The sequence below is a fragment of the Chelonoidis abingdonii genome, chromosome 23 (assembly GCF_003597395.2).
Source record: "Chelonoidis abingdonii isolate Lonesome George chromosome 23, CheloAbing_2.0, whole genome shotgun sequence".
Taxonomy (NCBI): domain Eukaryota; kingdom Metazoa; phylum Chordata; order Testudines; family Testudinidae; genus Chelonoidis; species Chelonoidis abingdonii.
This window is the reverse complement of record NC_133791.1, coordinates 18,069,893-18,085,449: the sequence shown is the minus strand read 5'-3', so window position 1 is coordinate 18,085,449 and position 15,557 is coordinate 18,069,893. Positions and strand designations below refer to the sequence as shown.

Here is a 15,557-nt window from a genome sequence, read left to right as displayed (position 1 = left end):
GCCATGGAGCGCGCCCGCCCGCCGCCCGCCGCCCCAGTCCCGCCGCACGTGGACCTGGTGCTGGGCGCCGCGAGCTGCTGCCTGGCCTGTGTCTTCACCAACCCGCTGGAGGTGGTGAAGACGCGGCTGCAGCTGCAGGGCGAGCTGCGCCCGCGGGGCTCCTACCGCCGCCACTACCGCGGGGTGCTGCAGGCGCTGGGCGCGGTGCGCCGGGCCGACGGGCTGCGGGGGCTGCAGAAGGGGCTGGCGGCCGGGCTGCTCTACCAGGGGCTGATGAACGGCGTCCGCTTCTACTGCTACTCGCACGCCGAGGACCGCGGGCTCACGCAGCAGCCCGGCGGGACCGTGGCGGCCGGGGCCATCGCGGGGGCGCTGGGCGCCTTTGTGGGCAGCCCGGCTTATCTGGTGAGTACCCGCCGCAGGCAGCCCCTCGCCCTCCCGCGCGGGCCTGGTGCGGGCAGCCGCTCGCTGGTGCCGGCCCTCCTCGTTCCCCCCTTCCCGCCCGGTCACCGACGGGCAGGATTCCCCTCCGCAGCAGCTGTTGGGCTGTGAAACCCACCCCGCTGCCGCGGCCGGCTCCAGAGGGGGCTGCATGGCAGTGCTGGGGGAAGCGATTCGCCTGCTGGAGCGTTTGGAGACCTGGCCCTCTGCGCAGATGCTGTGCCAGCCTCCCCTGCTGCGGTATCTGCTGGAGGAATTCTGTCCCTGAGCCGCCAGGCTGTTAGGGGGAAGGCAGGTGGCTGGTCGGGGCGAGGAGGGGACAGGACTCGGGGTCACTGCAGTGGCAGCTCCGTGGATTGCCCCCTCAAAGCGGAAAAGTGGTGTGATTCTCCAGAAGGGCTGAGGTGGGGGCTGCGCTGCAGGGGGTGGCTCTTAGGGGGCAGCTGGGATGTGCTGGTCACACGGTACCAGGCTAGTACCAAGCTGATATCCCAGGAGACCAAACTAGATATCGGGCCACATCTCTTCAGGGAGCACTGTCACACGTGGCCATTCAGCCCGCAAGCTGGTCCTCCCGTGCCTCTGGGTGGAGAATCACCCCCATAACAGAGACTCTTGGTCTGCAATGTCTTGGCCCCAGTTGCATTTTGCATGGAGATTTGGGGCTTGTTTGAACCCCAAGTGCAACCCACGTGGGTGAAACTGATGCAAATGCTCACACGAACCCCCCCTGCCAAAGCCCCCAGAGCTGCGCAAGGTCACACCAGCTGTCAGCAATGGAGAAGGGCAGGAATCTCGCCAACGGGCCTAGAAACAAAACAAACCCCTCTGAGACCACAGAACGGACCAGAAACAAAAGGGGGAGGGGAGGTTAACATTTGAGACTGAGCCAGTACCTCAGCGGGATGTTGTTTGAGAAGTAGCACCATCCCTCCCCATAGATACATAAGGGAGGGTTAGAATTTAACAGGAGCTAGCTGGACCCATTCTCCTGCCAAAAGGTTTTAACTGTATCTTTGTCTCTGCTGCTGGAAAAGCTCATATGTTTCCTGAGAGGAGCGTGGGGTCCCCCCCTGCTTATGATTTCCCTTTGACAGAAGTGGCAGCTCCCGTCCGGATAGCACCAGAGGCTCTAATGAGAGAAAGTGGGTCAACAGAAGGGGGTGGGGGGAGACGAGGGCTCCTGCCACCTGTAAAAGTTGTTGTGAACGTGCATCATGTTGATTCTGCATCGTGTGTCAGCGTCACTCAGCGGGTGGCATCCAGTGACATTTCTGGGTCATTAAGGATCCTGTTCCCAGACTGGCCTGGGGTTCCTGTGAAGCACCTGGTTTATGGCCCCTTCCTAGCCTTGCCTGTATGAAGAATTCCCAGAGTGCCCCCCACGGCAGTGCCAGAGTGATGGCTCACCAGGGCCTGCAGGGGACTATAGCTGGGAGAGCAGCTGGCTGACTCTTCTGGCCCGCTGCCATTGCCCCCACCTGCCTGTCCCTGTCAGCCCATCTCTGCGCTGCTGGAGGGGCTGGAGTGTTTACAGAACAGTTTGGGTGGGGTGGGTTCCATGGGGCAATGAGTTCTGGAGGAGACTTGCAGTGCCCTGGACACCTGGGTTCGATCTTAATAAGGTCAGGGGAGGGGGTTGGTCTTGGCAAGTCCCTTTCCGTGCACCTCACAATGGTACCACCAAATCTGGTATGTTCTCTGCCGGGCAGACCTGGGAGTGAGCTAGGCTGAAGCAGAGCAGGTCACAGCAGAGGGGCCTCTGTTGGAGTAGGACAGACTAGGGAGACTGCGGGTCAGCATTGAGGGGCAGTAGTAGAACTGTAGGGGAGAACCCAAGACAAAAGCAGAGGGGCTGTGGTAGGACTGAGGGGCTTGGGGTAGCTGTTGTGGATAGCTCAGGACTGGGTTCTGTAGGTCAGGCCTGGGGACATTGGCAGAGTTGGGAAGTGTGGGGAAAACAGATAAGAGAAACCATTCGGCCTGGGGTAACTGCTCTGAGTGGGGATGGAAGGGTTATGAGAGTCGGTGGAGGGGAGACACGCCCATGGTCACACAGCTGCTCAGTCTGGATGGTGATTTCGGAATCACGTCTGCTGAGCTCACAGTAATTGTGAGGAAATCAAATGCCATCTGCTTTTACCAAAAGAAAATCAAAGCTGAGAGTGGACAGAGCCCCACTCATTGGCTTAGCAGAGGGAACGTGTGCTCTCGGGTGAGTCTGGGCAAGTAAATTCCTTCCCTGGTAATAAACCCATGTGACCGATCGGCGGTGCCAGTTGGTCACCAGTCAACTGATCCAAAAGCCACTTTAATATCACTAGATCACAAGCTCTTGATTGGTTCAAGAGGGGAGTCAGCTGAATGGGCATAAGGGTTTCTCTAGTCCTTTTCATCCTGGAGGATCCTAGGGGCATGTACAGAAATTGCTTCACTCACTACTGTAAATGCAGCCATTTCTGGGGTGGGATGTGGTAGCTGTTTAACAGCACACAGCAACATGATACAGCTGCTGAGGAGAGGAAGTGAATGAAAGCACAGGGGTATTCAGGGAGGTGAAATCTACTTAACCAAAGCAGAATTTGGCCACAACGCTGGGGCTCATGCCTCTAAGCTAACAGGTAGCTGCCTAAAGTTAGGCTCCCAAATCCATGTTTAGGTGCCAAATTAAGTGACCTGATTTTTAAAAGCACTGATCCCCCAGCACTTCCCATTGATGTTGCTGAGTGCTCAGTACTCGATGAGCACCATGCTGGAGCCTAAAGACTCTGAGGGAACAGCGCTGCCTACTGGAACCCCAACACCATTTCCAGCAGTTCCCCTGGTCCTCCTCAGAGGTCTGACCCGGCTCAGTGTAGGAGCCGAGGACTTGTGACATGGATCAGACCAGGGGTCCAGTTACTCTAGTGTCACGTCCCAGCACCAGCTGCTTCAGACAACGATGCAATAAACCCCGTAGTGGACCCATGGGGGGTAAATTAGAGAAGAAACTTCCTGCCAGTCAAGTTATACCCTTGTGAGGGGCGCATGGGCAGCCCAGGGAGGTTTGGGGGGGAGGATGCTGGCTCCCAGTGTGGGTCACAGCAGTGGTGGCACTTGGATCGTTGGCAGCAGAGGATTTCGGTGGGAGGGTTTGGGAAAGGACCTCCTGGACTTGAGCTCTGTGTGATGAGGCTGGGTGGGGCCCATGGAGGGTGGGTGCCTGGTTGTTTCCCCCATCACTTGGACAGGTTGCAAGTTGGGGCCTGGATCTTCACTTCTTTGCACTGGAAGAGACTAGGAGGAGCAGGAGTGGTTCAGTGGGGTGACTCCTGCCATCCACTGGGGCCTGAGCCAGCCCCACCACATGGGTGTCTAACTTGCTATGAGGGCTGGTGCAACCTGGCAACTTGCTCCTTTCTAACCTGGCCAATTCCCTTTAATCGTGACAGGTCAAAACTCATCTGCAAGCCCAGACGGTGGCAGCCATGGCTGTGGGGCATCAGCACAAGCACCAGGTGAGCAGAGGGTTCGGGGATCTGCCCCATCTTCCCTGGAGCAGTGGTTAACGCTGGTGCTGGGTTGAGGAGTGTTGTGTGCACAGGATGCTGCGGGGACTGCGTGGCTGTGCTGGGTGTCGAGTGGGCTTTGTGTTTGTCAGTGTTGGGATTCGAGAGTGAGCTCCAGCTGGGTCTCTCTCTCGGTCTGTCTTTGGGTCCCTCTTTTTAAATGGCATCAACACCCCCTCTTTACACATCATATTACCACCCTGACCCCTCTGGATCTGAATCGGGATATAGGATTCTCTCTGGATCTTGTGATCAGCGTGAACTTGTGGTGCCTCTGGGCAGCTTGATCAAAGCCGAGTTTGGTTTATTGGTTCACGGAAATTTAACGAGCAAAGAGAAACAGGGTTAAAATAATAAAAGTCTAAATGCGTTCTGTCACCTGACCTGAGCCTCTCCTTGCCAGTAGGTTCTACGTAAAGCACCCAGATGTGGGGAGACAGGTTGCATCTTGTAACGGCTGCATCTTGGATAGTCTGTCACCACATCAGTATCTCTGCCCCCTGCAATCACAGGTTGTCTTTTTATCCCTTCCGCAACCCAGTCCCACCTGTGGTTTTGTGCTTGGCACCTGAACCTGGCCAGACTAGTTTCTGCATTTCTCCAGACTTTCTGCTGTTTGCACAGTAGCTTCTTGGTGGTGTCCCACTGAGCACCAGGGGATTGATTGTGTTCAGCCATTGTCCATGGGTTCTGCAGGGTTTAACCCTTGGCTGCCTTTTAGCCAGCAACTCCTCAGCATCCAATCCCACAGAGATGATGTGCAGATATATTAGAGTCATAAACATTGACACAGAGAATTCCTATGTTCTCCACAGTAGGAGGATGTGCAAAGGGGGTCTGAATGTATAGCACTACGGGGGCCGTGCGTGCATGTGAGATGAGTATGTGTATGTGTGTTTTTTTGTGTAGTAAATCCAAGTGAGCCTGCATGCATAAGTTTGCCATGCAGTACATATGGGGTCCATGTGTGCAAATCTAGTGGAAATGCCTAGGTGCCCATGAGAACGGCGAGGGCAGTGGATGTGTGTGCCCTGAGTGTGATGTGTGGCAGATGGATACTTGGATGTGACATGAATGGTGCATGTGTGTGCATGTGTCCATGACACATGTGGTGAATGTGTGACATGTAGCAGCACATGCTGTCTGCATGTGCTGGATGTTCTGCTTGGCCTGTGACATGAAGGACCCTGGCACCTAAGTGGAACAGGGAACCACTGAGTTTTCATGCCAGTTCCCCTGGAGCGCACTGGTCCTGTTCCCTCCGGGGGGGCCCCCTTTGTCGAGGCTCCTGCTGCTGCCTTGCTCTGTACACAGTGACTCACTCCCATTAATGCTCCTGCAGATGACGACACAGTGTGTTTTTCAACAAGAAAGTTGCTGAATGGCAGGAACGGGCCTGGGTGGGCGAGGTCGGGGGGGGGGGCGGATTGTTGTCATGGGCCATTTGCTGTTGGGGACTCTGGTGACGCTGGCTCCACCAGGCCGTTTGTGTTTCTCTGCGTGGCAGCCACACGGAGCAGGTTCCAAAGTCCTCAGCGCTTTTACTGGCTCCACTCCTGGGGCGGTGGAAGCAAAGGCCTCTTTACGGGCTGGAGGTCCAGGATGGCTAGGACACTCTGTACACTCTGTCCCAGGCTGCAGGGCGTAGCCACGAAGTCACCTGTAAGGGGGACTCTGTAAGTGGAATCCTGGGGCTGCCCCGCTTATCTCAGATACTGATTTACAGGCACATCCTCTGCCAGGCTGCGTTCTTGGCACAGGCTCACTCAGATGGCCATGAGCTACATCAGAGCCACTGACTGGATGCAGCAGGTGCTGCCCACTGGGGCACTGGATCGACCTAGAGGTTCCCCCCGTCCTCCCAGAGATCCCTAAATCCTCCTGTTTTGTGCCACTCTAATATCCCCTCATCTGTCTGATTCTCTGCCTAGGGCGTCTCCAACGCCTTTGACACCATCTACAGGAAGCAGGGGCTCGTGGGCCTGTGGCGGGGTGTGAATGGCGCTGTGCCTCGTGTCATGGTGGGCTCTGCGGTGCAGTTGGCCACGTTTGCGTCAGCCAAAGAGTGGGTCGAGAAGCTCAAGGTGAGCAGTGGCGGGAGGGGCTGCTTGGCCCCTAAGAGGTGAGAGATGGGCAGGGCCATGGGGCCCGGCTCTGGAGTAGTGTTGCTAACATTCTAATTGCAGAAAACCGAACACCCTTGCCTTACCCTGCCCCTCTATGAGGTCCCGTCCCCACCCCACCCCTTCTCTCAGGCCTCACCCACGCTTACTCCATCCCCCCCTCGCTGTCGCTCGTTCATTTTCATTGGGCTGGGTCAGGGGGTTGAGGTGCAGGCTCTGGGGTGGGGCCAGAAATGAGGGGTTCTGGATGTGGGAGGGGGCTCCAGGCTCAAGCAGGGCGTTGGGGTGCAGGAGGGAGAGAGGGCTCTGGGCTAGGGGTGCAGGCTCGGGTGGGGCTGGTGATAAGGGGTTCAGAGTGCAGGAGGGGGCTCAGGACTATGACACGGAGTCTGGAGGGACATGTCGCTGCTTCCCAGGAGCCATGTGGAGCTGGGCATGTAGCCTGACTTAGCCCTGCTGCAGCCAACCAGACTTTAAGCGGCCCAGTCAGGGGTGCTTATCGGAGCTGCCAGGGTCCCTTTTCAACCAGGCCCTCCGATCGAAAACTGGATGCCCCCTCCCTTGATTTATTAAATACAAAAATAGGATTTAAGTAGTTCCAAGTAATAACAGACAGAACAAAGTGAATTACCAAGCAAAATTAAAATAAAACACACAAGTCTAAACCTAATACAGTAAGAAAGTGATTACAGATGAAATCTCACCCTCAGAGATGTTCCAGGAAGCTTCTTTTACAGACTAGCCTCCTTCTAGTCTGGGTCCAGCAATCACTCACACCCCCGTGGTTATTGTCCTTTGTTCCAGTTTCTTTCAGGCATTCTTTGGGGGTGGAGAGGCTCTCTCTTGAGCCAGCTGAAGACAAAATGGAAGGGTCTCCAGGGGTTTAAATAGACTTTCTCTTGTGGGTGGACACCCCTCCCTCCCCCTGTGTAGAATCCAGCTACGAAATGGAGTTTTGGAGCCACATGGGCAAGTCACATGTCCATGCACGACTCAGAACTTACAGGTAGCAGCCATTGTTCACGTGCTATCTTGAACATCCTCAAGTAGACTTCTTATGTGAATCGGAGCCTTCTAAGATCAATTGTCCGTTAAGTGTTTCTTGATTGGGCATCTAACTTGTAAATTCCTTTCTAAAGAAGTTGGCCAAATATCTTACTAAGGCTACTTAAAATCAAACAAGTACACCGCCAGTATTCATAACTTTGAATACAACAATGACACATGCATACAAATAGGGTGAATAGATTCAGTAGATCATGACCTTTGCGGAGATATGTTACATGGCATATGTAGCGTAAAACATATTCCAGTTATGTCATATTTAGATTCATAAGCATATTTCCATAAAGCTTAATGGGGGGCAGTGTCACATTGGACCTCTAAGGATTATCATTTAAGACAAGCAACTACGAATCTGCAGCCTGGTTTCCGGGGCAATCCCAAGGTCCCTGGTCCGGTCACTTGCAGTATCGCTTTAGAGATGATGCTCATGCTGGGGCTCCCCACCCAGGGCTCCTCCTGCTTTAGATCCCCAAGACGGAATCTGTCCTTCGTGCATGGATGCAGCCACCCCCGTGGAGTGACCCCACTCCTGGGAAGCAAACTCAGGGCTCCAGTGGGGCAGTGCAGAGCGTCACCTGCTGAGCCAGGCAGCTTCTTATTCACTCATCCAGGCTCTGCAGACAGTGGGGATCAGGGAAGAAGAGGCAGCCGCCGGCAGGGGAGATCTCTGTTGTAGGAACGCCACAGTTGTCTTCCTTGCGACCGATTCGTTCACGTGATACACAGAAATAGCCCATGACGCACACGAGCTCCCCTGCTGTGCATGCTCCAGGATGGACTGGTGGGAGCCAGGGCTGGTGTCAGTTTCACATCGGTCTTTGTTCCCTTAGAGACAGTGGTGCCTATTCTCCTAATCAGGTCTGACTCAGGCCTTCGTGATCAGCAACCAAGCAGCTGCTGGGCTGCCAGGAAGGCCAGAGGGCTGCCAGATTTAACCCTCCAGCCCCGCTCCAACTCCCCAGAAGTGGGGGTGGGTGGGTGAGGCTCTCTCATAGCCTGCTCTCCCCTGCGCTGGCCACTCAGGAGCCTCCCAGACTGACAGGCCGGCTCTGCTAGTAACGTAACTCAGAACAACACAGCGCTCCTGTCCTCGAGTCGATCCCTCCCCGGCGCTGACTTCGTGCTTTCCCACCACGAGATCAACAGGGCTCTGGTGCGGGCAAACATGCAGGGAGGCAAGCGGAACTGACGCGCTGTTTAAAATGTGGTTTATTCTGGCTTTTTGCCTGGATCATCAAAGCTAAAAATAACAGCAGGGCCGGGTGAGCAGGTGGGGGCAGCCCTGCTGCTCAAAGCCACAGAAAGTAAACAGCTGCCTGAAGAGGACACCTAGAGGTCTGGGCCATCTCCCCTCATGCTGTTGGTGCCAGTCGCTGCTTTAATGGGCCCATCTGCTGCCCCCTAGGGGCTGGAAATTAATTGCACCTCTTTGTCTCTAGAGACGGGTTCTTGGGCACACGTGGATCAGCGTTTCGTCATCCTTGTGGTTCAGGATTTGGATCCAGGGCTCCTGTTCAGCCCATTAGAGAGATGGGGGGGGACAAGCCAAGTTTGAGGCGGATCAGGCTCAGCTTTTGAACACCTCAAGGTTCAGGGGTGGGTGGGGTGTCAGATTCAAGGGTTTGGTTCGACCCATGGCACAGAAGGGAGCATTTGTGAAATTTGGAGCCAGCTTCATGTTTCTGGCCCTGCCCAGGAGCTCAGAGGTGTCTGGATTTGGGTTTGGGCCTGGAGCTTTCCCCACCCTCAGTGGGCATGGTGGGTGACCTCGAGGAGTGCTGGATCCCTAGACAGCCTCATCTTTCCCCCACATTTACCTGGCCTCCTCCTTGCACATGCGTGTCATCTCCGTCGCTCTGGCGATGGTGACGTTCTCATTCTCATGGCAACACTGGCGCAGGGGATGAGTCTAACTGGTCCCCTGTCTGGCAGTGGTTCAAGGAGGGGAGCTGGATGGTGGCCTTGGCGGGAGGCATGATCAGCAGCGTGGCAGTGGCCGTGGCGATGACTCCCTTCGATGTGGTCAGCACCAGGCTCTATAACCAGCCCGTGGATGAGCGGGGCATGGTAAGTATGTCCCACAGGTGGGAGGCCAGATCCCCATTTACTGATGGCCGGGCTGTACAGGCAGGCTGCCAAAGAGCTGGGCTTGGGTCCCAGAGGTTCCTGGCTTGCCGCCCTGTGCTCAGTCCACTACCTGGAGCATCGTCATGTGCACCAGTCTACTGAACGTGCCCAATTTCACAGCATGTAAAAGCAAAATCCGCACCATGCTGCTCAAGGCCAGGCACAGGCAGACAGCCCCGGACTAAACCAACACCACCCACCTCCTAGCTGCTATATGCCAGCCCCACGGCGAGTGACCAGCTGTGCCATGCACCCTCCTGAGTCCGGCTGGACTAATGGGGCAGTGAGTCCCAGAACGGTGGGGCCTCTTTGGAGATCACCCTGCTGACAGCTCCCTGGGCTTCCAGTGCAGGGCTGCTCATTTGAGCATCTCTGCTCAGCTGACCTTTGCTGAGATGGGGCCTGGCTTCTGGGAGACCCAACCCATAGAAGGGCTCCACAGATAAGAGTCGACAGTTTTCCACCCAGACGCCACTGCAGATGGGGGAGAATAGTTGGGAAAGCCTCCTGAAGCTGGCTGCACCCACGTTCAGTACTAGCTGAGGAGCATGTGTCAGTGTATGTTGCAGTAGTCCAGCCTGAGCGCTCACAAGGACGTGAGAACCCTCGTGAGGTCCAGATACAGGGTGAACAGTTCCCAGTGGAGATGGAGGAGACCTGGTGGCATTTGGCCCTGTCTCTTCCACAAAAGTGCAACATCTCACGGGTTTTCTTTTGAAAAGAAAGGACCCAGATTCTGCCCTCAGTTACTCCGGTGCATCAGTTACTCCGACGCAGGCTGGTCAATCTCACTTTGGGGTAACTGGCAACACAGTCTGGCTCGTTAATGGCGCTGTTATTGAACCATGGCGTTTCAATACTTTATCTGTTTCAATGCAAAACCCACCCTTTTGTGAAAAAGATGCGTCAAGCTGCCCTAGTGGCTCCAGAGCGTGAGTGCCAACCTCAGGGCAGACTGCTAAGAACCAGGGCACAAACTCCAAACTGGTTGTGAGTCCTATACCTACAATTCTCAAGCGTCAACAGCTCAGACACTATAACAGCCTGACCATGGAGTCACAGACAGTCCCCTTGGGTACGCCAATATATCTTGCTACCCAAGCCTGCCTTTGTGATAGATAGTCCCCTATACTAAGAATCACTACAAGAGTCAGGTTATTCCCAGTCCCAAAGGACCAGTCACTTACTCCAGGTCAGTTGCACCTTAGATCTCCATACCGAAGACAACGCTTGTAGACAATCCTGTAATAAACGATCTGAGGATTTACTAACCTGGACAAGGAAATAGGAGAGTTACTTACGGGGTTAAAGCAGACACATACAAATGAGTTACAGTCTTAAGTTTCAAAAGGTAATAGAAGCTTCTGTAATAAGCAGGCTTTATGTGTCCGGTAGGGCTAACCCATGGCAAACACTGGGCATCTTTTGCTTATGCTTAGAATTCCTTGCCCCTTAGCATAAAAGATACAAGTTTCTCCTCATTAGGGCTTTTTATTCCTTCCCCGCTTCTGCTCCAAGTTGCTAATTCAGCTGGTGGAAGGAGCTCAGTTACAAGTCTCCCCCTCGTGGTGGGGGAGGGGGTCTGGATCTTCACTCCCTTGCACTGGAAGAGACTAGGAGGAGCGTGATGTCCTCTGATGTCCCACAATGCTTTGCCTGGCGTTGATGGGCCTCTTTCGTTGGGCAGGAGCCAACACCTGTTGGAAACTAGTATTTCACATTCGTTAATGCTTCTCTCCTGCCTGATGACTTAAAGCTACACGATAAACGTTCTAACGGGGGATACAGATATTGTGAGATGAATGCAGGCAACTACTTACAAGCATTTCATAAAGTCTAAAGACATTTCTATAACGCTAACACCTATTTAACAATACTAGCACACAGAGGAACCAGACTGGTATGTGTTTGTCACTGTTCCATTGAGACCTAGGGGCTGTGCCACAGGCTGTTATTTGGGAGTGGGGTGACCAGGGGGGGACTACAGAATAGAACCGCTTGTGCCTCAATTTTTCCATCAGTAAAATGGGGCTAAGTAGTGTTGGCTTCCCCCAAACCAACTAGTATGAGGACTAATTAACCACTATCTGCAGCACTTGGAGATCCTCACAGAAGGGGCTCAGAGCATTGTGAATTATTCTGTTTATTGAGCTCTCGGGGGGGGGGGTTTCGGGAGTACTCAGCACTAAAATGCACGGCTCTTCTGAAAATCTGACCTGGCTTGGATGTTAAAGCCAGAGAAAAGCAGGAGTAGGGAGGCAGGGTTACCTCTGTATACAGCATTCGACCATTCCTGGAGCCTCTGGCCGGTTCTGGTGTCCACGCAGTGAAAAGGATTTTGACAAATTGCCGAGGGTCAGAAAGATGCCACAGGAATGCTCTGAAGTCTGGGAAACTAGTGAGAGATGAGAGAAGCTCTGGCGGTTTCATTTCACGAGAGATGGTGAAGAGGTGACTCGATCGCAGTCCGCATGACTACATGAGGAAGGGATTTCTAGTAGTAGGTAGCTCTTTTAATCAAGCAGAAAAAGACAATGAGATCCAGTGGCTGGAAGCTGAAGCTAGACAAACTAGAAATAAGATGCTTGTTACTAACAGGGAGGAATTAATCCTTGGGAGTGGTGGAGTCTCCAGCACTCTGAGTCTGTCATTCAGGACTGGATGTCTTCCTAAATGAGATGCTGTAGCTCAGCCAGAAGTAATGAGCTTGCTGCAGCAATTACTGGCAGGTTCTCTGGCCCGTCTCAGATGGGAGGCCTGACTAGATGGTCATTTTGGTCCTTGCTGGCCTTACAATCAGTGAGTGCGTTACCATAGCATGTAGACCAGACTATCATAGCTTTCCTACTCAGATCTGAACCTTAGAGTTCAGAAAATAAGATGCTAGTATGAAACCTCCAAGCTTAATTACCAGCTTAGATCTGATATCGCTGCCACCAGATAGGAATTACAGTGCCTGCCTCACTCTGGTCTCCCCCAAAACTTCCCTGGGGGACCCAAGACTCAGAGCCTGAAGTCCACAACAGAGGGAAATAACCCACTTCCCTTCCTGCTCTTTACCTCCCCCAGATTTTTCCCGCGCCTGGGTACACTAGGAGATTTCCCATGCTTCATTCCTTGAAACACAAACCCAGAGGATTGTTGTCTCTCCCCTACCCAGAGGCTATTGCAAGATTCAAAACTAGTCAATCTAACACACAGGATTCCCCCTCCCTTTGTTCCTTAGGCCTTACCAGAGAAAACTCAAACAGGTTTTAAAAAGAAAAGCTTTATATAAAAAAAAGAAGAAAAAGACATAACAATGTTCTCTGTATCAAGGTTGACATATACTAGGGTCATTGCTTAAAGAAAAATGAATAAACAGCCTTATTCAAAAAGATATACAATTTAAAACATTCCAGCAAACTACACACATGAAATACAAAAACAATATAAAAACCTATGTCTTCTACCTTCTGTACTTACACTTGTAAACCAAAGATTAGAAAAGCCTGAAGAGATAGAAATCACTCTCATAGCCGAGAGAACACAGAGCAGAGACACAGACAAAAGACACGCACCCAAAAATTCCCTCCCTGAGCTCTGAAAAATCCGGTTTCCTGATTGGTCCTCTGGTCAGGTGTTTGGTTCCCTTTGTTAACCCTTCACAGGTAAAAGAAGCATTAACCCTTAGCTATCTGTTTATGACACAGACCCATGTATATTAAACGTGAGCGGAGTCCTGTGTGCGCTGGGGCAGGTTTTTGATGCCTCTCCATGTCTTCTGTCCCCAGGGGAAGCACTACCGAGGACTCCTCGACTGCTTTGTACAGATCTCCAGGAAAGAGGGCATCCTGGCTCTGTACAAAGGGATTGGTCCTGCCTACCTCCGCCTGGGGCCTCACACCATCCTCAGCCTGCTCTTCTGGGACGAGCTCAGGAAGCTCACCTACCGCCACCAGCAGCATGGAGTTTAAGCCCCTGCAGCCATGTGGGCAGATCCTGCCACGAGATCACCTGCGTGTGGACTCGTGGGTCTCTCCGTCAGCCTGATGGGACCAGAAGTGGGGGATGGGGGGATACGGCACTATAGAAGCCCAGGCAGTCAGCTCAGGACTTTCAGGGGGTGCTGAAATTCCCCATATTTGTAGGGTTTCAGGAGAGAGGAGCTCTGTCTCCAACTCCACTGCCTACAATAGGCTCCCACTTGCAGCCACCCCTCAGAGTGAGAGCGGGCTTCCATCCAGGAGCACTGGCCAGCTGCTGTGGAGCGAGAGGGAGCTGTCCTCTCTGCGCATGCCTGCGAGCCAGAAGGTCTGCGTTCTGATCCCAGCTCTGACTCCCTTCTGGGGCCTTGGGCAAGCCCATGTCCCTGCTCTGTTTCTCAGTTTCCCTATCTGTGACATGGGGATCTTCATTGGTGCCTCCTCAGAGGGCAGTTGTGAGGCTTAAACAACCTGACCTTCTGCAAAGTGCTTTGATGCTGTAAAGAGCTGGGTAGAGACATGTGCCAGGTGGATTCTTGCCAGGTAAACTTGGCCTTCGAAGGACTTAAGGGGCCCAGTGCCGTTCCTAAGCGTCGTTCAAGGAGGTGTTCCCCGGTGCAGGCCTTGGCCTTCTTCCCTGAGTAAATCTCATTTAACCCGTTGTACCAGGAGCTGCGGCAGGGAAGGGTGGACTGTCACGGACAGGGTACAAAGATTTCAGTCTGGAAGCAAATCCTGCAGCGGTGCTGGAGCAGTCTGTCCTGCAGAGCACGTACCCAGCAACGCACAGTCCCAGCATGGTGCCAGCTCGGCTGCCCATGCACTGTGCCCACCCCTGTCTCACGAGAAGTTCCAGGCGCTGAGACACCAGGCACAGCACAGGAACCAAAATCAGCTGGAAGCAAAGTGGTGAGAGGCTGCCCCCAGCTGTGGGGCAAGGCGGGGAGGCAGGCCTGGGTTTCACAGTGAATTTGATTTGCTAGTTTGGAGTTAACTTTTGGCACTTGCTTCTTCTGCCCTTTTAAGGCAGGAACCCCCCCAAATCACCACCTCCCCCCAGCCCTGCTCAGCCAGATTCCAGAGATGATTCCCCCAGCTCTGCTCAGCCCAGCTGCACCCAGAGGTGCAGGCTGCGCTTGGTGTTCCAAGGTCCTTGCACGCAGCCGGGGGCACATGCTGGGGGCAGATGCTGTGCCACAGGCTGGGTCGTGGGACCTGCTCCTGTTCTCCCCAGGGGGCAAGCAGAACATCTTCCTGAGCAAGGGAGACGTCTAAGTCCTGGTCCTGGGCTCTGACAGTTTGGGCCTGCCACATCTCTAAGCCTTAATCTCACCCTGCCCTAGTGCCCTGCAGGCACTGTATTTCTGGCTTTCTATCAATTGATGTGTTAAAAGGACAACATTTCCTGAAGTTACTCATACTGAGACAGTGCTGCCCGCTCTGTGCAGGGGTCACCAGCTCCCAGCACAGCGTTCACTTCTACTCAGCAGATGCTGGAAGCTGAGCCCCAGCTCCGGGCCGCTTGCCGCAATCAAATAAAAGATTTTTTTCTATTTTCTTATTTTTACATCTCTCCAGCGGGTTTTTATTTTGCTGCTGAACCAGGTTCCTTCCCTTTTCCCCGTGCCAACCACCTGCTTCTGCTGGGAGTACGGTGCCCAAATCACCCTCGCATCACCCCCATCTCAATGTGCTGCCAGTGAACACTGGGGCGGGGGAGGGATTTGGAGATGGGCCTCCCGGCTGGACATTTCAGGTACCAGCAAGTTTGAACCGAGGCAGGGGCAACTCTGGTTTTGCCACGGGAACATGGCAGCAGTGGGCTCTCCCTGTACCCTCACACCCGGAAAAGGAGATGAGATCGCTGCGTCACTAAGGAGCTGGGAGCTCTTGTGACAGATTTCGATTTCCCCCACCCTTGGGCCAGCACCGCCATAAAAAACCCTCCCCAGATGACGGCACCAACCACCCCTGGCTCAAACCACCCCCCTCCCCAGATGACAGCATCAACCCCCCCGGCTTAAACCAGCCCCCTCCCCAGACGATACCCACCCCCAAGATACCAGGGCTGCCCTCGCACTTGGCCTTCAGAGTGGCACTAGGATGGGGTGCAGGTTGGGAGCTGAGCTTTTGAGAATCTGGCCCTTAGCAGAGTCAACTTTAACAATCACCCCGAGACTTGCTCTGAGCAGGGGGAGTTGAGGGGCTGGTAAACTGCTGTCAGCCCGTGAGTCCTGCCTGCACAGCTTCCCCGGCCACTGTAGCTGCCCAGGTGGGGCAACTGTGCT

At 54.0% G+C, this 15,557-nt stretch overlaps 1 protein-coding gene across 1 annotated transcript; it reads left to right on the top strand.

Annotated features, from left to right (window-relative positions):
• The first annotated feature begins 3 nt into the window (after positions 1-3).
• Positions 4-14,836, top strand: SLC25A34 (solute carrier family 25 member 34). The gene is made up of 5 exons (XM_032787544.1): positions 4-405; positions 3,873-3,938; positions 5,921-6,073; positions 9,110-9,244; positions 13,078-14,836. The coding sequence occupies exons 1-5, from the start codon at positions 4-6 to the stop codon at positions 13,258-13,260; spliced, it is 939 nt and encodes a 312-aa protein (XP_032643435.1). The 3' UTR covers positions 13,261-14,836.
• The last annotated feature ends 721 nt before the right edge of the window (positions 14,837-15,557 follow it).

Excerpts from the sequence above, each read along its gene's own strand:
- SLC25A34 (XM_032787544.1), top strand. The coding sequence starts at position 4 with ATGGAGCGCGCCCGCCCGCCGCCCGCCGCCCCAGTCCCGCCGCACGTG. Across the intron at positions 3,939-5,920 it reads GGCATCAGCACAAGCACCAG|GGCGTCTCCAACGCCTTTGA; the intron begins GTGAGCAGAGGG and ends TTCTCTGCCTAG. Across the intron at positions 6,074-9,109 it reads AGTGGGTCGAGAAGCTCAAG|TGGTTCAAGGAGGGGAGCTG; the intron begins GTGAGCAGTGGC and ends CCTGTCTGGCAG.